At 29.2% G+C, this 26,292-nt stretch overlaps 2 protein-coding genes across 3 annotated transcripts in view; both read right to left on the bottom strand.

Annotated features, from left to right (window-relative positions):
- The window catches only part of LOC113551698 (LIM homeobox transcription factor 1-beta-like), a 29,442-nt gene extending 8,148 nt beyond the window's left edge, over positions 1-21,294 (bottom strand). The window contains exons 1-3 of one of the 2 annotated variants that reach the window (XM_026954095.1): positions 21,144-21,294; positions 17,277-17,532; positions 440-666 (exon numbers count right to left, since the gene is read on the bottom strand). In XM_026954095.1, coding sequence (XP_026809896.1) covers positions 440-666; positions 17,277-17,532; positions 21,144-21,165 — 505 coding nt within the window. In that variant the 5' untranslated portion in view covers positions 21,166-21,294. The remainder of the gene's footprint in view (positions 1-439; positions 667-17,276; positions 17,533-21,143) is intronic. The other variant, XM_026954096.1, reaches the window with a different exon arrangement.
- A 3,573-nt stretch (positions 21,295-24,867) lies between these two features.
- On the bottom strand, positions 24,868-26,214 carry LOC113552883 (carbonyl reductase [NADPH] 1-like). The gene has a single exon (XM_026955880.1). It carries the CDS (start codon positions 25,962-25,964, stop codon positions 25,131-25,133), a length of 834 nt encoding a protein of 277 aa, XP_026811681.1. The 5' UTR covers positions 25,965-26,214; the 3' UTR covers positions 24,868-25,130.
- Between the last annotated feature and the right edge of the window lie 78 nt (positions 26,215-26,292).

Raw genomic sequence — 26,292 nt, 5'->3', positions numbered from 1 at the left:
CTACCAAGTAAATAATATTTACAATGTATTCTGTAGAGAACACTATAAAATGATAAAAAAAAAAATAAACTAGTGAATTTTTTCATAAAAAAATAATCCATCGATGACACTATAAATATATTTCAGAAATGTAATTAAAATAAATTGTGAACAGATAGATCATATTATACCATATAAAGTGTAATATTAGACTACCTAGTATTTTATCTATTTTACTATAAAAATTATTTCTATTATTTGAAAATAATTAAGTCAAAATTATTTAAATCAAAGACTAGGTTTTTTTTAATCTGTAGAACTTAATTTTGGTAGGTACTTTGCTAAGAAATATTTGCGAATAGATTATGAACGATTATAATATAATTAAAATTTTGAATTTTAAACTATTCGGCTATAATGTCTTTCTTAATAATTATGTATATATGAAAAAAGTACAAACCAGTGTTTCGGTTGATTTCATCTCTCATCATGTTCACTTCTTTCTCATAATCTGGACGACAAAATAGCTGAGAATGCTTTATTACATACTGATCACCAGTGCATAGACGTATACCGCACACTACGCACACAAAACACTGTTCATGGAAAACGCACTCGCCTGCCCGCATTACCAATTCACCAGCAGCGATATGATCACCACAACTGCCACAACTACGGTATACACATCTAAAACAAAAATAAAATAAATTTAATTTGCATTTAATTGTACTAAAAACTAATAAGTAATAAGTATTATTATTTAATTTTTTGCCGAGGACTGACTATTGAAGAGTTTTGGTTACGTCTGTGAATGCTGGTTTGTTTTATTTGTCCAATTTATTCTTAGATTATAACTAGAGAAATTTGCTTATAAATTACTCTGCAATAAATGTACATTATAATTTATGTTTATCAGACAGGTACACATATAGTACTGTAGAAAGCTCAATTTTTAATACTTTTTAAGGAGGACGTACGATACAGATTATTTTAGAGCTTTGATAACTCCTAATTGTATTTTTAATTTTAAAAATATATTTTTGTTTCATTTGTTTCATTATTATTAAAAAAAAATGAATACATTATTGTATCATTAAGTTTTAGAAATTCTTTAAGCCCATAAAGTCACAAATACAATTATTTTTTATAATATTTAAAAATATTTGATTTTATGTTGTCCACAATGATAATATGTTTTATTTATTTTGAAATAATTTTTATATTTTGCGTTCGAAAACAAACAAACGGATTCTTTAGTCCTCTCAAACAAAGTATATTATTGCGTATATCTGAGCAAACATACTTGAAATAAAATAGTTGATTATTTTTTATTTTATCATTTTTCTTTTATACTTTAGATTACTTCTTGGGTATCAGTTCGATGCGTAACACTAAATATTGACGTATAGAATAAGTTATGATGTGGGATGCCGGATACGGGGATATGGGTGAGGATTGGGAGCGGTATAGTTTTCTATATTTGGTTATCATGTGCACGTAACATATAAATTGAATTGTATGCTATTTTAAACGTTTTCATAATCTATAGTGTTTTGAAAGACAATTTAAATTTTTTGAGTCATCTAATTGAAAATAACTTAATCATACTAATTTTTAAATATTTTTAAAAATACTATAAACTTGATTTTTGGAGTATTTTAGACAATACAATTTAAAAGGTCGATCTCAAGAGTAACTTTAATGATTTTTTTTGCAAAAAATATTGGTTTCCAGAGCCTTATTGGTTTGTGGAAATTGAGTACGTACGAATTAATACCTATATAAACTGTATTTGTGTGTAATAAACAATAAAAAACTGTCACAATTTTCCTTAAAATTGATTAATATTGCAGGAGGTGTTATATTAACCATAACTTTATTGAATACTGACAGGGTTTAATGAAAACTAAAACTTTTAGAGAAAATTCAGTGTACTAAACACAATATATCATATACATAGTATAAATTATTAGGTACATAGTTGTAACTTATAAGTAATAATAGTAATAACTAATAAGTAGGGCTGGAGTTTTAATGCCTTGAAAAAACTCTAAATATACATAATAAAAATGACTTTAAATTTATTTAAAAAATACATTACGATTATAAGTGTATTTTTGTTTTTTTAAATAAGTATTATAGTAGTATACCTATTGTTATAAATTTAAGAAAAAAGTTATACAGAAAGCTAAATCTTATCTTATGGTTCTAAATAAACATCGTTAGTATTATTGTAGACATTGTTTATTAGACTCATTATCTAGGTTTTGACATTACAAATAAAAATTATCCAATATTATAATATGAATTACGATGAGTACCTATTTTATAATTTGTTATATTTATATGAAAATCATATTGGTGAGTAAAAATCTGAAAATAAAATTTCAAATTCATATTGTGTTTTCAAAAACTCTAAAATACCTTTAACAATTTTTAAAAATTGAACGGAAAACTAAAAATAATGTAAAATAAATTTTTTTATCTTTATAAAAAGTACATAAAAAAATGTGTGACGGTATGAGCATCGCATACATGCATTAAACAATGCAAAGTGCATAGAAATTTCAACCTTTATAAAAAAACAACTCCATGTACCCACCTACTGATCATCTAAATTTGTACCTAAATAAAAAATAGTATTTGTTTAAAATATATATAAAATATCTGAAATCACACACAATTTCAAAATACAAAATCATCAACATATTATAAATATTTAAATACTTGTTTAGGTATATTCTGATATAATTAATTATAAGTATAATTAATATAAGTAAACAAATCAAACATTGCAAAATAACTCATATGAGTCATATTTACACACAGACAATAATTTGATTTATAGGACTCAAATTAAGTTGAACTTAACACATTTTTTATCTAGAAAAATGTACTGTTTTTCTTTCTATTCCAAAATAATTTTTATGTAGTAGATTTAATTTATTAATTTGTGAAATTTTAACAGAGTTATGAAGTAATACAGTAAAATCCCGTTACAACGAATTCCTTGGGACCGAATTTTTGTTTCGTTATAACGGAAATTTCTTTGTAACAAAAATTCGAATAAGCTTTTTATAAGCCCTGTTTTTTGGCAGGAGACTTCTATGACTTTCATATAACGGGATTTTTCGTTGTATCGGTGTTCGTTGTTACGAGAATTTACTTTATTTAAAAATAAAAAGATTGAAAAGTACGGTTTGAAAATTAAATTAAATTAATAAGATTTAATTTTTGTATTTTTCTAACGTTTTAATAATACGATTTATCTTATAGATGTATCGACGATACGTCTGATAAGAATTTTTTCAATATTTCATTTGCAATATACAAAATGGCAATATATATTTTCCAGTATTTGCAAATATATAAGGAAATTTCATTTTCTCAACTGTTTTATTTTACTGCACACGAATTTTCTATTTGTTTAACCTCAAGTTGCCTAAGTCTTATAATAATAATATGTATCTGTATACGTCCCGCGTAAATATATATAAACATACAGAAGCGCGTGTACTACACGCGTGTATGTACATAAATGCTATGCCGTTCGGTAGGCTTTATAGAAAGCTACAAACATATACCAAGTATACATAAACATAATACATATAAATACAAATATGTACCTATATACGTGCATGCGCAAACACGAAACTCGCGGGGCTGTAGAGCAATAAAAACAAACCGCCTAATAGAGGTATATATATATATTCGTAGAAGGGGTCCCAAAAAGCAGTCAAAAGTATAGTCGGTGCAACATATTGTTTTTATACATCGCATCATCGCGGATCTCTCTCCCTTCATCCGCCCGACGACACTTGCATTATATTTATACGACGTGACGTTTTCACGGTTGTTACGGTAACGGTGGGGGCGACCCGTGGAGAGAGAAGGACAATATGTTACAAACAAGTTCTATACTGTCATCCCTCTTTTTTTCCCCTCCGATCTAAGGGCACAAATCGCTGTGACCGTCTAATATCTGCACCTGCTCACCCCCTACTTTTTTTCGGTGACGTAAGACGTATGCGCGCACGTGTTACCGCAAAATTCAAGAATAAAATAAAAACGATTTATTTACACACTCAAACTTATATGTGTATGTGTGTGTGTGTGTGTGTGTTATTTTTCTATTTTTTTCTTTATGGTTTTATCACCGAAACAAACGGCTCCTCCCTTTTAAGACCGTAAAGAAAAGAGCCCGAAAACTTTTAGCCACAAACTGCGCCCGCCAATAAAAGAGAAAAAAAAGAAAAACTATCAATGCAGCATGTTTTTTTTTTTATATTGACAGTTAGGTTAAACTCCCCCTCCCCACACATATACACACACGTGCACAGATATGTTATATAAATATATATGTGTGTATGTGTGTGTAGTATTATATATATATATTATATAAATTATATTAATGATGTAACGAATTGATATAATATATAAATAAACATGTAAACTAGATTATTTAAAATATTTAGATTATATCTTTTGTAATAATAACTAATCATAAGTAAAATTAAAAAAATTAAAATTATATTCAATAATTTATAATATTACCGATTTAAAAATACCTATCTATTTAAAATTTTAAAATTATTAAATCATACTATTCGGGACAACAAGAAAAAATAGTACCTAATTTGATATTTAAATTTATATTAAATAAGGCTTTTAAAATTTAATTAAGTAAATGTATATGATAAATATTGTCATCTAACGAAACTTTCCGCACAGTTTCCAAAAACAAAATTAAAAGCGAACTAAGTATAAGAACTTTTGAATTTATAACTAACGTGAACTGCTGTGTTTATTTAAATCTTGACCTATAAATACATTTTCAAGATTTCATTCTTATTTTTAAGGGAGTGATTGTTACATTTTATTTTACCTCTAAATCTAGAATCTTTTTTATTCGATATTCTATATAACAGATACCTAATATAAACAATAAAATTGGTGGAGCAAATTTTAATATTTAAAATATATTTTATATATTTATTTGTTATACTTAATACGTATAGTAATTTATTTTATAATAATTATTGTTAGATATAACTATAGCTACTGCTATGATAACTATTGATGTGTTAATTATTTTTTAATATTATATTTTAAAAATTTAGCTTTAAGCAGGAAATATTTGAATTTATCCTAAAATAATACTGATTTAATGATAAATTCATAATCTATAAAAGTATAAAGTATTTATGTGTATTTTGTATAGCATATAACAAATCTACAATGATATGAAAAAAAATGCATAATATTATATATACATATATGTATTTATTAGTTAACCAAACTAAAAGGCAACAATAATTTTTTTTCAATTACAAAGATTACAATTAATGTAATTCAATTAATGAAAAGACATATTAAACGAACAGTTAATAAAATATAATTTTTAAATAAATGAATCATTTTTAACCTCGAATGTTATATGATACATTCTACATATAATATATATTATATACATTGAATAGGTATTGCTAATTGTTAATATTATTATTTATTTATACCTACAGTATATATTTGTACTGAACATTTCCGGTTTCTGTGTAAAACTAATTAAAAAAAAAAAAAACACACGCATTAAACAATATTTGCTACTGATAAAATATATCATACATGGTGTAGATATACCTACATAATATTATAGTACAAACAGTGGCAAATATATGTAAACGCGATTAATGAAATTCATACAGCACCCTAGACGTCGAAAGGTCGTATTTATTAATTCGCGTTACGTCAAAAAGGGGTGAAATTCATACGAATCTCAATATAGTATATTATTTATGCGCGCACATATACCCTCCGCGAACGGTTCTATACGTATTGCGCGCGCGACTGTACCTCTCTGTCTTCCTCTAATGGCAATTCAATGATTATAAATGCCTCGCTAGCCATTCCCTGTCAGCCGTTTATTAGCATAAAATATATATATCACCACCGTGTGTATGTGTAGTTGTGTATACATTTTTTCCTTACTTTGTTTCCCCTCCGCGTATATCGTTTCGATAGTAAAATAAAAAAAAAAAAAAAACGAAAAACAATGAGTTCTGCGGTAGCCGAATGTATTGTGACTATATAGAGGGGGAGGAGAACGTGACTTCGATTGCGGGAATCCATTCATATATTTATATATACATTTTTATCGCTCCCTTACTATTTATAGGGATTGAAAAAACACGTGTTTCCCGCAAGGAGGGTGGACGGGGGCGTTCGCGGACACTGCACGTAGGTGTGTATATATATATATTATGGTAGTGCTACGTCATCGAAACGCAATTCATGGAATTACACCGTGTAATTGCGTAATTGATCGTTTTTGGATTGACGTTAACGAGACGACAGACAAATAAGGCTAGTGGTTAGGGACCTAAATATTCGACTCATTGGATCTATTATAACTATATTTCCTAACACCGAGCTTTGTATATACTTTGAAATAGAAAATATTATATTCTACGTTGAAATAATAATTTTAAATAGATTTAATAATAATACACAATTCCTAATGGGTACATGTAAGAAAAAGACAAAAAATTAAGTTATGGAATTTTACACGAGAAAATCAGTCGCCTAAAATGGAAAAGTTTTGTAAGTATTTAAAATAAATAATATCCTATTAAATTTATCTTCAATACAAATTACTAAATGAATGCAACTCATAATAAACCTTAATGGTTTTTTAATTATTACCCCTCTTAGTCTATGTAAGTTAGTAAAATCAGGAGCCACTCATTCAATAATAATTCCAGTAGATAATTAGAATTGATACTATAATATTTACAGTAAAAATACTTTTACAATTTTGAATTAAAAATTAGAAATACATAAAGTTAACTAATTTTACTTAATTATTGCCTTACTATGTTGATTACTAATATATACATATATATATATTTATACTTGAAAGTTAAATTGCTTGTCTAATTCAAAAAATCGTCAAATAATGAAACTTTATAATTAAGTATAGTTAGTTTGATTCATTTAATTAGTAGATAACAGCATTATTTATTTTTAAGATTCATCAGTATCAGCTAAAATAGTGAAGCAAACAATTTTCAGTTATAAGAGTATGAGAATTATACTAACCTAATCATAATATTTATTATAAAAATATTTTTACAATTTTGTATTAAAAGATATAAAATTAACTAATTTTATAAAAACAAAGATTTGTGCATAATAAGGTCCATTTCTATTCTCGTGGTAATCAGTGAATTAGCTAATTAGCATATATATATTATACCTATACTGCAGGTTATCTGCAGCGTAAAATTATTGCAAATTTTTTTCTCATTTCTCAATACATTTTTATCATAAAGTAAATTACCGAAAGAATAAAATTCAAAAAAATTTTAATTCTAATTTTATTTTAATATACTTCAGTTATTATATTTTCGATAAAAGTTACATTTGAACTTTGAAGTATGTACCTGTATAGACATGCTTTAGAGTATATTCAAAATATGATTAATGACTGGAAATATAAACACCATCAATTTAATGACATAAAGTATCATGACAACCTATGGAAACGTTTGGGACATTACCAAAATGAGCAAACGAATTGAACAAACATGTAAAACTTTTTACTCATATTTCATGACACTCGGGGATAAACATTCAAGAGCGATGACGTTTTCCGTTGAAAAATGAAATAATTTATTTTTATGTCTTTAAATTCCAGAATTACACTTTATGTGTAATGGTATTATTTAAGCTTTTTATAAATTTAAGTAAAATATTAAGATTATTAACGATATATTTTAATCATTAAAAAAAAATCATTGTTATTATAGTCATATAGGATTTTTAAAAGAATAAATAATAAATTTGTGTAACTATTAACTAATTTTATGACAGATAATAAGAATATAAACCTAGGGGTGCTAGCGAGTGATTAGCACTTAGAATTCAAATAAACACACACTTAATCTAATTTTTTATTTTTATTTAAAAATTTAATTTGGTATATATCTTTATTCTATTTCTAATTAAAAATCTATTATAACTTATAGATGCTAAATTATTGTATATGGACGTTAATGGTTATGGTCAATGGTAATTATTATTTAAAAAAAAACGATATAATATATAATATTAAGTTATAATTGTTAACACTTATTATTGACTTATAATATACATTAATAATATAAACGGCTATGAAACACACGTAAATTATGTTAGTGATCCTTAACTTTAAAATCTACGTTTAACTTTTGAGTACTACTTCTTGCCTAAATATTTTATAAACCTAATTTTTTATTAAAAAATAAAATTTCAAAATGTTTACAAATATTTTAGAAATAATATGAATAGTAAATAGTAATATTAACTTTGCATTCATATTTTAACTATATTCAAGCAGTTTTTCTGTTAAAATAAATGTAAAAACTCACTGTAACTACGGCTGGACACTCGAAAAATACATATATTGATGGGTACGAATTATTCGTGCTATAATAACCAAAAATTGTTTAAAAATGTTTAATACTTGTACTACTGTTGTAGTTTATACAATTATAAAATTTCTTTATAGTTTTAAACTTTTATGCTGACAGGATTTAATTAGACGAAAATTAGAATTTTGTTTAAAACAACGTTAATTATTACCTTAGTATGGTGATTACAAAATATATATTTATACATGAAAGCTGAATTGCTAGCCTAATTCGAAAAGTCGTCTATTGACGAAATTTTATTATTATGTAGTACCTACTTAGTTTGATTCATTTAATTAGTACGAGTAGATAACGGCATTACTTCGTTTTAACATTCATCTGCAATATCAGCTAGAATAGTACAGCAAACAATTTCCAGTAATAAGAGTAAGAGGATTATTTAGTGGTTGTGCAAATAGGAATGGGTCTAGAATCTAGATGGTAGATTTTGATGACATTTTGAACTAATAGCATAGAGCTCTGCAAAGAGGTCTTTGTGGATACATGGAGTGTATGATTTGAAACATAGAACGGTGCTTTAGTAATTTTGTGGAGGAATTTAGATTACTGTTTGAATACAGTTAAATGTTTGAGTGCTTGGCTGATTCCCAAACAAATGAAACTAACTAAAAATAAAACACATAATTGTAAAACCAATACATTTCTTGTTTCAGTAGTTTAAAATAAAAAGGGGGAAAGTAAATAATCGGTCTGCTGTACAGTGTGTGTCCAGTGGTCCACGTCATTGAGTGGGACACTATAGTCTATAATGTAATATGAATGTGTTAAATTTGAATTCAACGATATATCGTTGCATACGAAAAACAATTCTGAGAAAAAACGGGCAGACCGGCAGTCAGGCTATATTAATACGTTTATTTTATAATATTATATTTATATTCCTGTTATAGTAATTTATTTGACTATAACTTATAAGTAATATACGGTAAGTGATAAGCTGAATTAATTTTTCTGAAAACATTGTATTCATTATATGATTTTTATTTAAGTATTATAATAATATACCTATTTTTTTAAATTTTATTATTAGTCATTGGCCACGGTTGAGATGTTACTTAATATTGGTTATTAATAAATTATACGTATATAATATCAATAATGCTTTTAAGGATAAGATATTAATTTAAAATTTTTTTTTTTACGTAAGATGAGAAAAAGAGAAAATATTGATAAATAAGTAATAATCGAAAATTAAAAATAAATAAATAATTACATACATCTATAATAATAGCTAAAAAAAAGAAACTATTTTGAAAATTATGCCATGTATACAGAAAATGTTACAATTATTATTTTTATTATTATCATAAAATTACAACAAAATAAGAAAATCAATTTTATATATACATAGAAAACTAGTTTTGCATACATTTTTTTATTTTTTTTTCTCAATAATTAAGAAAAGTTTTGAAAATTGTAAGGCTACAGTAAAATTTTGATCATTTTAACTAGTTTAATTTTATTTGTATAAGAATTAGGTACTGCCTTTAATATTTAGGTTATTTTGGATTTCAATTTTTGAATTAACATCATTAAATATCATTAAAAAGTTCTCGTACTAAAAACTCGGTGGTGCAACTTCCTTGAGTAGATGATTTTTTTAATGTTACGTTTTCATTAAACATAAAACAGATATAATACTTATTTAACTATATATTTAATACTTGGAGAATTCACATGAATTAATGTTTGGAAAAAATCGATCTTGTGCCACGGCTAATAGACTTTAATATATTATTACAATACGTCGCGTGGTATTATTTTCGACTGCTTCCGTCCAAATCCGCAGGCGTGCCGGTCTATTATCGTGGGCGGCGGATTGGGGTGTGCGAGGAGGTGCAGATGTATACATACATAGATTATAGTTTTGTGACTGCGCGCTGTGCTATTTTATATATACGTTTATAAAACCGTATAATATAATTAATACACATCGTCACCCCGTCGTCTGCGGTGGCGTAGTTGTGACGACAACGACGACGACGACGACGACGACGACGACGTAAATGAAGTCACCGCGGCCGTAAATTCAATAAACGCCAACTGGGACGGCGGTGGCGACGACGGCGATGAGGCATTAGTAGCGCCACGAGGCCCACCCGGAAGCCGACGCCGACGCCACGCGCTAGCCATAAACGTCCCGACCTAACGCCCTTACACCGGCGGTGTGTACGTGCGCGACTTCGGGTCCGTTGTCGCGCGTGCGAATCAATCGCACATAATATACGTATAAACCACCGCACGCGTCGCGGTGACGCGTTGTTGTCGTCGTTTTATGGTTTATACACGTTTAATATTATACAGAGTGATTCACCAATACTCACCCCCATTTTTCCAGTTAATACCATGTGAATTATACTCGAATTATCATTTCCGAAATTTTTATATTTACTTCAGACTTTATTTTCAAATACTTGAAACATTTTGTACCAAACTAACGTTTTGTGTCCTCTGGCAATACAAGCTTCTGATTTGATTTCCAAACAAGAACTCTTCTTTTTTTAATTGTAAACTATTGTTAGTGGATAATTTTTTTATTTTAAATTAAATGTACTCAATTCAAAATTCAAATAAAAAACAAGAAGTTTTTCAGCTAATATAAGGTTTATGTTAAGGATAATAGTCCTTACAATAAAAAAATATCAGATCTAGACATCTAGTGTTTATTATACGAGTAGGTTATTCATACTTAAACCATTTTTAAAAATTATAAACGTTAACAAATTAATATTAATTACAAACATTTTCAACTTACTATGCCCCCCCCCCCATTATATCTTACAAAACTCAATATCATGGATTTATTATCCTATAACTACATAACATTAATAAAGTTAAGTAATTCAAAATCTACTCACTTGAATTTAAATTAAATACTTCTATATTTTTAGAAAAAAATATCTGCTAAATAATTTACTGTAGAAAAGGGGGAGGGTTCTCATTTTAAAAACAGGAGTTAGCATCTCCTAAACACGTATACTGTTTAAGTAGTACAAAAAATCTCAATAATTTTAAAATATGGACTAAAGTATATTTAAAAATTCTAAAAATCAGATTTTAAATAACTACATTATTTAATTAAAAGGCAATAAGCAATAAGCATACTTGGTGAATCGCTCTGTATAATAATAATATTGCAACCAGGAGGAACCGATCCTGGAAAGGGAATCCTTTCATCTATATAATTCGTGTGTTAAATATACCTACTTACACATAAATAATATATTCCGTCACGAAATCGATTTGATAATATAATAATTGTCTGGTAATATTATGCATATTATAGCCGGGTGGTTCAGTGCAAGTAATCGTGGCTATATTATATGCACGCCGAGTCACCACCCCAAATCCCTCTTTCACCACCAATTTCGATTTTATTTTTTATGTAATATTCTTACTGCTGCGGATGATGATCGTGAAGTTTTTGATCGAAGCGGTAGACGCGGAGGGGTAGATCACTTGACTTTTTTCATTCGCATATTTTTTTCCCCTATATATAGCCTGCAGGTTTATTTTATGAACACCATCCTCCATATTATTATAAAATAAACTATGTAGACAAAACGTCTTGCATAATATATATTTTTTTATTTTTTTAAATTATTATTATTATTTAAACAAAAGTATAAATACAATCTGTAATATTATTATATTTATGTATAACAATAATAAGTAAATGTTGTAGCTGAACTAAGACAACAAAAAATAACGTGAAATATACATAGGAGAGACTCACCAGTATGAAAACCCTCTGGCTTGTGGAGAGAGGAGTAGAGAGGAATTCAATTTAGTTAATACAGTTCGGGATTCAAGAAATCTCGACACCAGTTTCTTTTTAGTCGACGTGGAGAATTAATTGGGATAGATGGGATAGATTGGGATTGTGTGAAATTGATTGATTTGGAATTTTTTTTAGTAGTTTTAGCTGTGATATAAACTTTAACAATTTTTACGTCTTTGTGTAATGAGAAGTTTGAGATGTACCATGACGTGATGTAATTTAGCGAAAAGAGATTGACAGCAGGGAGGCCTGGGTGGTATACTTTTTAATTGCGCTTGTTATAACTTCAACATTTTCTTTTGTGAAAGTTTATTATTTAATGTTTTATGAATATAGCATATTGAAAATCAAATTTTTCATAAAATTATAGGCGTGAATACTTGCTATATCTTTATTTTTACAAAGTTTAAAAGCGTACAAGTAACAGTTAAGATATTAAAGTACCTACTTATTTTAAACAACTTTAACCGCTATATTTATTAATTATGCTACACCACTATAATAGATATATAGTATACCAGTGCCGTAGCCAAGGGGGGCTTCCGAGCTCAACCCCCCCCCCCCAAATGTCAGACGACAATAATTTTATTAATTTAATTACCGTTTGTGGTAATAAAGCAACGCTGCTCTTATCACATTTACTTGATATTGATTAGATAATATGTATAATTATATGAATTATATTGTCAGAAATACAGTGCAAACTTAATTTGTTGTCATAATTGGCCATCAAAATATTAAGCCCCCCCTCCAAAAAAAAATCCTGGCCACAGTACTGTAGTATACGTTGTGTAGATGTAATTTTTGTTCGAACATATATTTTGTTTTAACTATAATATAATGAATAATAGACAAAAATATAAAAAAAATTACTATTTACCAAAGAAGATTAAAATACACTTTGAAAGTTGTAAAATATTGAATGTAATACCTACTATATTATAATATAGCTGTACAATAAAAATTACACTAATTACAGTATTGTAATTAAATATTTAGATAAGGTATTAGGTACATATAGGTATAGAATATAGGTAATACTGTAATAGGTATACCTGTACTAATAAACTACTTATATGCCCTGCTTTTTTATCCACCATTTAGTGTTCCTATGGCCTATGGGGCAATTAATATCAATTGATATTTTCTTTCTACTGTGGTAGATAGTGAGTTTCCCAATATAATAATACCCATAGAAATAAAGAATTAAAACGTAAATTATTTCTTATCTGGTTAACTCTTTTATGCTAGCTCTTTTATGTTGTATTAAATTCAATATCTACGATTCTTTATTATTTTTATTTTTTGCCAAATGAAATCACAGTTTTTAAAATTTTATCATTGTTTTTTTTTTTTTAATATCGAACAAGGTACAATATTACTCAACCGTTCCAACGTGTTGAATGAGTCCATATCTTTTAATCCACTAAATCATTTACGTTGTTTTTTTTAATGATACTAAGCACTTACTTATTATACATGCCAAATGAGTAACGACTACCAAAAACAATTTCAATAGTAAACATCTTCATAGAATTATATATAAAAATAATTGTGTGATCGTAATAATCAATTAATTATTGTCATCTAACATCGTTGAGTCTGTAAAAAATAGGAATCAGTAGCATAAACCTAGTACTTTTTGGCAATCTTATTAAACATACGATGTCGACTGCGCCGACCGGTGGCGTAATTGTAGGGGGCAAGGGGGACACTTGTCCCCCTGACAATTTTCTGACGGATAAAGGTATATATTTTAACCGGAGGGAGGGGAGGGGTGTCAGGGTTTTGATAATAATAAATATATTATATTGCCCCCCTAGATTTTTTCCTAGTTACGCTACTATGGCGTCGACCGTTAACGTTGTCATTTTCGTTTATCTTTATGAGTAATTTTTTCAAACCAATTTACAGTCTCCGATTACTTTTATAGAAAGTTTTTGACGTAGCAATGGGCTGCATAAACAAAAACTGCAACGTCACGATAAAGAATCATGTCATTTTATATATAACGATACGAAATCGCTATTAATATATAATATATATATAGGTAATTGGTATATGTTTGACATCTTGAAAAATCCGATTTAATAAAAGTAAACTTGACAAACCAGAATATTGTGGAAAGTCGTGGATATTATTATTTACGTTTTATAATCTATTTATATAAATATATATATGATTGAGTCGGATACGTTGTATATAGTTATATTTGAGTGTGCATCGTGCCGAGCATAACAAAAGAAAATTTTCTAATAAAACGTAAATAATATATACTTATACATACGTATTTATAATATGAAAAAAATAATAGAATGAAACAACAATTCGAGAAAAATGCAGTTGTTGCGCGGTGGTTGTAGAGAAGGGTTGTGTTCATAATCCTTTGGCGACAGTACGCACGCTGTGCGGGGCTGAATCAAATCCATGGGCCGTACATTGATTTGCATCAAACTGTCGCAAATGTTTGCAGTGGCGGCTCTAGAGTTTGATTTTGGGGAGGGGGACCATAAACATCACACAATTTTTTTAAAAATATTTTATAATATATTTATTGAAATTAGTGACATATATTACCCACATTAGTCATTAATGCAAAATATTATACAAAATAAATATATATATATAATAATTACTTTTTAGAAAACGAATTCTAATTTTCGATTTTTATTTTTAGCAAATCTATCTATAACTTTATCTATATCTGTAGATATGTCTCGGCGAATGTGCATGAGAGCGAGGTTAGGTTAGGTTAGGTTATAATTATCTATTGCTTTTAACATTTTTTCTAAACCGAGATAAAATTATGATTTTTTTTTTTTAATGGTTAATGATTTTATGTTATTACTGCTGTTATTGATTTTTATATATCCATATTATGTTTGATATAATTTGACTAAAACTTCCAAAAATATAAAAATACCTATTGGGAATTGGGATGCTTTTTTAAAATTGTTCATTAAAGGGAGATTAAAAACATTTACAGTTATTGGTGTTTTACTTAAATTTATATTTATATAACTATATTATGCCTAATGTTAAAAATAAAAATATATTTAATTGATTATATTACCATATAAAATTATTGTATAACGCAGGTAAAATGGCCTACAGTAGCTTAAAAAACTTTGAAATACATAATATGCACTATATTTTTTTAGCGTTTGAAGTTAGAATTATTATACAATTTGTTAAAATTCCATACTAATAATAGAAACTTAATTCCGTTTCCGTTCATTCCGTTCACAATCGTTTTTTATTGTATATAACCTATATAGTTTATAGCAATCATTGAAAACATAAATTATAAAAACATTATTTTTTTTTTTTTTTTTAATTAATAATCTAAATTCTAAAGTTATAGTATAGTAAACACTTATTGAAATGAAATAAAGAGTTTAGAGTAAAGAAATTAATCAAATAATTTTAATATAATATGTATCATTACAATGCAAATTGCAAGCCGGAGGTTAAATTTTTTACAATGGTAACTATTTTGGTCGTCTGCTCGCGTAAAATACTTCAATGTCTGTGGTAAAATGAAGCTACAAAAATTAAAACATTTAAAACGATATTAATCTGAACGTAAAAACACGACAGTCGTCAAACGGTCAAGCATATTAACAATAATATATCAACCAAATTAGAAATTTATATAGAAAATCCGAGAGTCTTTATTGGAAAACCATTTTCATACTATATACTAGTGTACTACGCGAAAATATAAGATAACGACTAACGAGAATTTACAATTAAATGATAACTAGTAAACTAATATAATATAATATTATAAACCGTAATAATATAAGCGTATCATATTATACATATTATATTATTATTAAATTCACCTGTTTTTTTTTGGGGGGGGGATTTTGGGGTGGGGGGCTTGGACCCTGGGCCCCTCCCCTAGAACCACCACTGAATGTTTGCTCTACGATCGGGCGCGCAGAGCACAATGAGCATAATATAATGATAAATATTATTTTTATCATCATCTTAATTATAATATAACATTAGTAAACCAGATACAAACGGATCGTGAATGAACAACCATATGCATTGGAACGGATTTTTGACCTTGTATGCAGCAAGTTTTCGGTACTGCTCGGTATTTAGACGATTGGGTTTAATATGTCTCAGTTGAACTTTGAACTAAATATGTATATAACCACTCTAATCTCTAAATAAGATTGTAATTTTTATCGCATTTTTAAATTTTAAATATAATTATTTAGATTTACTTATTAATAAGTAGGTGCCTAAATAGTAGTAAAATTGATGTTTTTGAATTCGCTTTTTAATGCTGTTTGATATTAAGTTTTTTAAACTTAGTATGAAAATAACTCTCTAATTACATTTTTTTTTCAGTTCAACAATATTTTCTGCTGCATAGTTAAATAAATTATGCTTTCAGTTTAATTGTCATTAAATATAATAGATAACATTATAAGAAATTAAAAAAATAAACACGAACATGAAATAAACAATATATTTATTTTATCAAAATAGTGATGTACCACTACTTGTTTTATTTAGGTGTTTGATAAACCCGTTTGAGTTAATTACACGTAATTAAAAATTATCTATATAGTATGTACAATAGATTTGCGAGATAAATTAACCATAATTATGTGCGCTACGGAGTTCTATTTTTTTACGTCATCAACACTGCTTTGATTTCAGAAATATTATTATTATATATTTTTATTTCTAAATTATTATATTTTTTATAATAAATTCTAATTATGTTTAAACACGTGTCTGTACATATATTTCAAATTCATATTAATTTACATACTATATAGTATATATATACATACTTATGTTTTAGAATATACCATTTTGGTGTAATAAAGTAGTTTCTTATAGTTGTTTCTTTAAGAAGTACAATTTTGTATTGTGGTTTTTAAAAATTACTATTTATCAATTAAAACACTATTCAGAAAACCAATTTTCAGATTTTTGTAAAAAAAAAAAAAAGTAAGTACACAAGACGTTATAAATTACCTAGGTAATAGATGTATGCTTTTTTATGTTCTACTCACTTGTCATAATCCTGACGGCAGTATAATTTTGCGTTCCACACAAAACACGACCGATCTAGCTTCAACGCACATGTCGTGCACTTAAGACACCGTTCGTGATAAGATCGACCGGATACACGCATAATATACCTATCTGCAATTGTGCACTCACATTTAGCACATAGGGTGGACACTGCCGCCGGTTCTGACGGGTCGTCTCCATAAATTGGTTCCATTTTCAATTTGACTACGCCTAAAGCTGTCTTCATCTCGGTTCCTTTGAAAAATGTACAACACATAATATGAAACATATAAATATACAACAAAAATAATAGAATTTCTTACAGCTTATATGAATTTACCACATCTGAGTAAAGCTAAGTAAATTTAGGCACTTAAATTATATTTAACTCTATATAAATGAGTATATAATATTTGTTAACAAATTAAATTTTAGTTATTAAAAAATGTTCATGCATAATAATTACTTTCTACTAATATATTAATTTTTAATGCTGTAAAATAAAAACAATTATAGATTAGCATTAGCTACATTTTGAACAAAAAATAAATAAATATATCATTTATTTCTTGGATTTAACTTCTTGTACCTAAACTATAACTTATTATTTGAATTATTATACAAAAATATTATTTTTTATATTTTAAGATCAAATTCATTACTAAAACATTTTTAATAAAGAAAATATTTATCATCCTAATGTTTTTTATCTTTAGACAAATAATTTTTATACTGTTAACTATCGCGCGTATTTGATAATTGTTGATTACTAATTACTATCTACTAATGAACAAGTATTACGTCGACTACAATATTTAAAACATATACATCAAATTATATATATATTTTTATTTATACGTAACGTTATTTTTATTTAAAATTGATATGATGAGTGATGACTGATGAATAATACAGTAGTGTCTATCCTCAAATAAAATTATTGTTAACTGGATATGTATATTTTATTTTAAAAATCTTAAATAATATATACTATAGAGATAGACTCTAATTTTATAATATTATAATACATAAATTAAGTAAAAATGATGTACAAAATCCCAATTGCACTTTGTTGCATTTGGTGTATCATAGTTTAGTATTTGTATGTAATACTTATGATTCAAACTGACAATAATGATAAAATATTTTATTATACTGATGATCATCGTCATTGTAATAGAAAATATATTCAACTACGTTTGAACACACGTGCATATATGAAGCACGTGCGGTCTCCCTATGTAATCCTTTAATACAGACGTTTACCCTTTGCGCACACATATGTGACTTTATTAATTCCGTACTAGCCTATAGGGCATATAGATGAGTTACCCCTCGGATGATGATTGACATTTATTAAGTCTTCAAAAAGTTTGTAAATAAAAATTTTTAAAATTTGTTAAACTCAATATAATTTTTATTCCCGTTATATAAAGTATAAAATACCGAATAATAATAAAGTACAAAACATCTAAATGTAAGAAATCAAATGTATTTTATTATTATACTGATAATATTGTCAGACTTTTACATTTTATAGTCCAACCGTCTGAATATTAAATATTAACTATCATTATTCTTTATTTATTACTTATTAGTGCTTATATTATAGTGTTCTTAGTACACTTTACAACACATAATTTCAAATTCTTACCACTTTCTAGTAGGTACTACATGTTCATAAATGAATATTAATAGGTATCTATATTAATTTCTAATGATATAAATATATAGGTAATATTTTATATATTTTCTTTTTCAATAGCATTATTACCATTTGGCATTTACCATATTTATCCAATTGTGCTGTGATTAATAAATAAATAGTATAGAAATGCTGATAAATTTACAAAAATACTATACGTCGGGGGTGTCTGACTTGCAGCTCGCGTCTTGTTTATTAAATCAAAGTTTATTCATTATTATTATGAATTTTAATTTTTTTGCTATACATTTATAAAAACGTATCAATTTATATAATATGATTAAAATGTATTTATAAACAAGTTGGCTCTTGGTATCATTATCATTTGTCCATGTGACTCGCGAACATATTCGTGTTGGCTACCCTTGCTGTATGTCTAAAAGTTGTAGTATACATTTTATAAGTATTAAATATTTATTATATGTTACATGAATGGTATGTAAATACCTTATTTTGCGTAAATGATAGTACAATTAGTAGCACACCTAGTATTTATATTCTAATATTACCTATTCAGTGTAATTAAAAAATATACATTATTATTTTAAGTAATTAAATCTTCAAACTTTTATCAATGATATATATAATTGATAACTATTTACATAATTTTACACATCGTTATTGATTTGTAGTTTTCTACATTTATATTATGATTTTGGATTACTATTCACTGGTTGCCTATTTATTCAGTGTATGTTCCTAGAAACATTTGACCAAATATTTTTCTCATTTAATTGCAGGTGTCATGATTAATCATTTTTAACTAATACCAATTTAAGTTAGTGCATAGAATGCGATTAATGGCTTAATCTTATACAACGTTAAAAAAATATACTATAATTGTTTTTTAAGACCATAAATCATGTATTTATTTATCAGAATACCTAGTATAGTTGTACTGTATTTACATACTATTTATGTATAATACACAAAATATATACATTTAATAATAAATTATAACATATTATTATGTAGTAAGTATAGGTATTTATAATTTAAATGAATCAATTATTATATGATAGTAAAATTGTATTTTGCATTTATCGACTAAGCACTAAGATAACTTATTAATAAATTGTATAGATTAATTTGATATGTTATGATTTAAATAAATGAACTTAGAATAAATCTAGTTATAAACATTCAAAGAGCACACTCCTTCCTTCCACAATCGTCAATCGCTAACTACTAAGATTACAGCTTAAATATGTTTAAGTATCTAAATGTTATTATTATTAAATATTATTTAATATTATTTACAATTTATTCTACTTATTTACAATATCGAAAAGAACCTTTAATCAAAACGTTTTCAAATATTAATCTATGTATAATAGGCCGTAGAAAATATAATTTTAATCTCCCCGATTCTTAGCTATGACTTTTAGACCCCCTCTCTCTTGATAAGTCTCAAATAGGTACCTACCTACTATTCCCTTGTTGATTTTATCTTTATAAAAATCTTTATTTTAATTGTAAAACGTAGATATGAATTCTTACCTAGCATTAAACTATAAATGTCAATTGTAAATTTTATTGACCTTTTTTTTTCGTTTTTGCTTTCTATGTCCTCTGGCTCGCTAGATTTTCACTTTCAAAAAATTGACTCTCTAGTAGCATTGAGTGGCCTAGCTGCTAGGGATTTAACAATAAAAATTGGCCAGTGATTGCAGAGAAATGATTTCTCATAATACCTACACGTAAGTGTCATACAAAATACACAAGAACATCGCCCGAGATGATTATTATTATGTACAATCGATATAGAACGGCACATATAACAATATGTGATGAAAGCAGTTACACTATATACGCATTTTCGCGTCTCCCGTCTAACATTCGGGCGTCTCAAGAATATAATACATATCATAACGTACGCGAGCAGGTATTAGGTAATGTCAACCTATAGCTCCGTATATCTATGTATTGTCGCATATCGTACCTATACGCATCGCGTTATTTTCCATACTCCACCCGTAGCACACCGACACACATACGTACACACACACACACACACGCCCACGCTGGCACACACGAATGATTGTACGTGTACCTATACACATTTTACATAATATACAATACACCCATACCCGTATGGCCACATGGGTAAGTATATATACATATACATAGTGTTGGTTTAACGTTTTGATTATGCGCTTACCTGCTTTTGTTCGGCGCGTCATCCGCAGTGCAGACGTCGGCGGCGGAGGTGGCGCGACGATGTAAACAAACGAGAAAGCCGGTATCAAATAGTGGGCATTATAGCAGTGTGTTAGCGGGGATAGAGAGCGAACGCATATACGCTATACGATTGTAAAATGTGTACGCCGCGGTGTAGCGGACCACGACTCGACGCGGCTGATGCACATCGCGCGGGGTGCAAAGGGATTCCCGTGCGTGACTTCGGCGCGCGGGGCGTGTCCGATCCGAGCGACGGGGGAGGAGCCGCGTCATTTCGGAAAACGGCCGCTGGAAAGGCAGACCGCCGCCGCTGCGGGTTGCGGAAAACGCGTCCTCGGCTCTCCTTCGTCATCGCATTCTCCGTCCCTTTCCGCCGGCTTTTCGACCTTCTTCTCGTCGTCCACGTCCTGCGCGTCTCCGCGACCCCCGCCCCCTGACCACCGTCGTGATAAGTGACCCTTGGGCTTGAGCACGAGGAAAAGAAAAATATATCCAAATACGGACGCGCGGCATACTGTATGTATAGACACCGATGCTGCTGCCTTTCCAGCAAAGCGGACTCATCGCGCCAGTCTCATCGCGTATACCTTATAAGTGTAGGTTGATATATACTTTGATCGAGAAATATTCCTCCGTATTCTTGTGTACGGGTATACATCGTACTCATCGGTATACTTATTAGAATGGTTTTTGAATTATAAATTCGAAAACTGTATTTATAAAAATAATAAAGTTTAGATATATGAGACGGGCAAAACGTATAATTTCGTTGTGAAATTATTAACCTACTTCTACATTACAATTTTAAACTTAAAATTATTTATAAATGAGTAATGACAGATTGACATGTAATAAGAGAAATAATAAAATAAAAAATAATTGGAACCAACATAAAATAGTAAACTTCAATGTAAAATTAATTTCGTTTTTAATCATATATATTAGAATTAAAAATTAAATCAAATAAAATGTTTGTAATTCAAAACAATCTTAAATGTTAGATGAACACTCGTTTTTTAATAGTTATTAACTTTTTCGGAACTTTCTTTTTGAGATTTTTAACAGACAATTTATTCTATCATTTTATATTGTCTTTATTAATTCTTCAATTTTATGTTTATTGATGAACCCTCAGCCAGGGGCATTTTAAAGGGAAATTAAAACGAGCAGTTACTCTCCCCTTTTATACGTTGTAGCTCTTTTTTTACCTTTAATTGTTCTTTAACTGAACTGTTTTAAACTGTTGATAAAATTAATCGACTTGCAAATGAGTGATTAATATACGTGTTCATAGCAATAATTACTAGTAAATAATAATAAGTTAAATGCTGTTGTCATAATTTTTTTAAATGTTGGTAAATATTTTTAGACTCGTTGAAAAAGTTTGAGAATTTAACTCAAGTTATTCTAGTATAGTAATTAATTTAAAAATATTTAATCACGATTTTTTTTTTATGTATTTGAAATTTGTTAAAATATTAACAACTTATAAAATTGTATGTTTAACTTTTATAGTTAAGGCTTAACAATTGAATACAATATTTCTCATAAGTAATTCTTGCTGAAACCTAAGAAATTGAAACCAAGAATAACGATTTTATAGTATTTTATTTGTAATTCAAACATAATATATCTACGTGCACAACGAGGAGTAGTGACTTGAGACTTTTACACATATTATTATGTTTTATTTACTATACACAATGACATTTTCAAAATATTTAAATTAATTTTAAACCATTACCTGTTTGTTCTGTTTATACCATTAAGTTATTTTTACCATTCTACCTCCTACAGTAAGTCGGTATTGTTTTGTCAATAACACTAACATATATATATATATATAAATTATCAATTATATAATATAGGTACTATTAAAATAATTGGGTAATAGTTTAATAAATGTAATTCAAATTACCGTATTATTATTTAGTGACTAGTAGTAAAATAAATTACTATACCAAATAATAGGAATATGATTTTATCAATTCTACCATAACACATATAAATATATTTAATATATAGGTTGATCGATCATCTTCGTTCTGCAAAATAATTTTTCGTATAGGTACACTATTATGTAATATTTTTTCATTGAATTTAAATTTAACATATCTTACTATTTGTCAGATTGGTAACCTACTTGCCCTAATACCACTTTTTTATTTTCCTAATGTTTTTTTTTTAATTGCCTAATGCCACATTCGTAATGCCCTAATAATAATATTTTTGTTTGATTAAATCTGAAGGCTAATACCCACACGGCTACACATATATAGATAAAGAATATAGGTGTATCATTATTTTGTTATCGTTTTGTTGATGTAACGCCGTAATAGATAAGAAACAATTTTAAAAGAATTATTTTTATAAAAAGAACCTATTTGTTATATAATAGTATTATTGAAATGGAATAAGATAAAACAAGTATTATTAGATTCGATTTATGGATAGGTAATAAGTGAAGTATGTAATACAACATTTTAAAACATTTATAAAATAAACTTAATTTTAAAAGATTGACGTTGAGAGATTATTTTTCTTATTGATAATATAAAATATTTACAATTTTCATTTTATATACACTAATCTGTATAATCAGACTTCCTCGAAAAAAAATGAACGAACATACAATACGGTGCTATGTAGGTTATAGGTTTATACTTCAGTTGAAGGGCAAACTGGGTTTCTCGGTTTGCGAACTAATACGAGCGAAATGGGCCACCCATCTGTGGTAGATTGTACATAGCATTTCGTATATCTTCGAATGGGGTCCAAACTATTCTCTAGAATTGTGGTCAAAATCGGTGCTGTATATTCGTTGTGTATATATTATATAAACTTTAAACATATAAATTAATTTTTAATTTCTGTATAGATAGATTACATAATAGTTTCTTTTATTTTAATATTTGTAACCAATCAAACTCAATATATAAACAAATAAATATTAGATTTTCGTGAGCCGAAACGTCCGAAACGAAATTCCTGAGTGACAGAGTGAACCTCAGTAGCAATCTACACTGATTGAGAAACGAAACTATAAACACTCATCTAGTACCAAGTAAAAAACCATGTAAAATTTGGTATAAATCAGTTCAGCAATTTCCAAGTTTTCATAAGACATGGCAACTTCAAGGTACACTAACAATACAAACTCAGGTTTTGATGTACCTATTTTGAAAAGGATCAAAGTCAAAAGATCTAAGGTCTTCAGTCCAAACAGACATAAAAAATGAATCAAATAAATAAGCAAAAATTAATCAGACAAAAGTTTGTAAGGCTACAACTAGGACGGTGCAAGCCGATTTAATACAATTCGTATTAAATTTCAAGTATAATCTACGTTGTCTAAAACTAAAGTTTATGGGTGAAAAATGAAATAGTTGCACATGTTCAAGAGAAACAATACAATGTGTAGGTAATAATTGTAATAGAAAAAAAATAAATTGCCTTTTTAACTTAACATAGATAATACAAACAATAAAATATCGTTTATCTTAAAAATATGTACAGTTAACATTTAACGGACAATTTAAGGAAGGGTAACATGCCACGGGCAACTCCTTACAAGGTCACTTTTAGTTGTTGTATTTTAAGTCGTTAAAATATTTTCAACAAATCAGTTCTCGGGAGACAAGAACAACCAAACATACATTTTTAAAGTTTCGACAACGGGTTTTGTAAGAAGTAATGCACAGTGATTGTGATTTAAAAAAATATTATATTGCGAGAACAAAAAACAGTATACAAAAGTAACGCAGTTTGAACAGTACTAAATCGAATAATAAATGAATACAATTATATAATACAATTAATAAGTATACAGAATGTGTGTGTGTGTGTGAATAGTGAGCGCGCGAAGTTAAAAAATAGGTACTTTTTATTTTTTGAAAACCGATCGGTGAACGTCGAAATAGATAATATGGCGACTTGACGAGTAGCACCTGCGCCGCACGAACGTGTCTCAACACGTACACCAGTCCTTAACGGACTTGTCGTTCCACACATAGCAGCCCTTGACGTTTTGTTCGCCCGCCGGCAACAGGGACAGGTACACCGGAGCTTCGGCGCCCTGTTCAATGGTCAGCGGCCCCTTGTGGCTGGTCATGTCCGTGTCCACGTATCCGGGGTGCACGCTGTTGACAACGATGTCCGCCCTGGCGTCCACGTCGAACGCCCTCTGCTGTATGAACGTCAGCGCGCTGACGCCCACCTTGGACACGCTGTACGCGGACGACGGCCATCCGGCCCGCGCGTGGTCGCCGGCTTTGGCCTTGTCCACGAACAGGCGCATCAGCGCGTCCAGCTCGTCGACGGTCAACAGCGGCGACGACAGCTTTTGCCTGTGCTCGTCGCCGGGAATCAGCGACAGGCGGCCGGCGGAACTGGACAGGTTGACCACACGTGCGCCCGGCACCAGCAGCGGGAACAGCGCGTCGCACACGGACCGCAGTGCGAAGTAGTTGACGCGTATCGTTTCCTCGGCCTGCACGCCGAACGGCTCGGTGGCGTCCGACTTGAAGGCGATCGCCGCGTTGTTGACCAGCACGTCGATGCCCGCGTAGTTGTCGGCCACGAACCTGGCGAACGCGGCCACGCTACCGGCGTCGGTCACGTCCAGCTGGTGGAACTTGGGCCTGAGGCCCAGCTCGTTCAGCCGCGCGACGGCCGCCTCGCCCCGGCCCACGTCGCGGGCCGTCAGGTAAACGTCGCCGTCGAACAGCCCGCACAGGGCCTTGACGATGGCGTACCCGATGCCCTTGTTGCCGCCCGTCACTATTGCCAGTCTGGTGGCCATGTCGGCGAGAGTGTCGTCTCTTGTAGGTCGGTGTCCGCGAATGGGCGATGATGCAGTCGGAGTGAATCGCTCGCACGGACACGATCTGTCGCGATGAGTTTCTGTACTGCGATTGCTGATTGTTGTTAGACGTCAGTCGTATATCTTATATAACAGGTACGTAAGTAATCATCACCTTCGTGTCCTGTGACATCACTCATTACACTGTCATAATAATAATAAAATTGTTTATTCAACGGTGTTACATGATGATAAGGTCCGACAACTAGTCCTTATCAATTATTGTTCAGTTGCTTTAGTTCAATAATTTATTGTTACCACGATCTTA

The sequence above is a fragment of the Rhopalosiphum maidis genome, chromosome 2 (genome assembly GCF_003676215.2).
Source record: "Rhopalosiphum maidis isolate BTI-1 chromosome 2, ASM367621v3, whole genome shotgun sequence".
NCBI classification, from domain to species: Eukaryota; Metazoa; Arthropoda; class Insecta; order Hemiptera; family Aphididae; genus Rhopalosiphum; species Rhopalosiphum maidis.
Note: the sequence above shows the minus strand (reverse complement) of the source record. Positions and strands in the feature narration are given on the sequence as shown.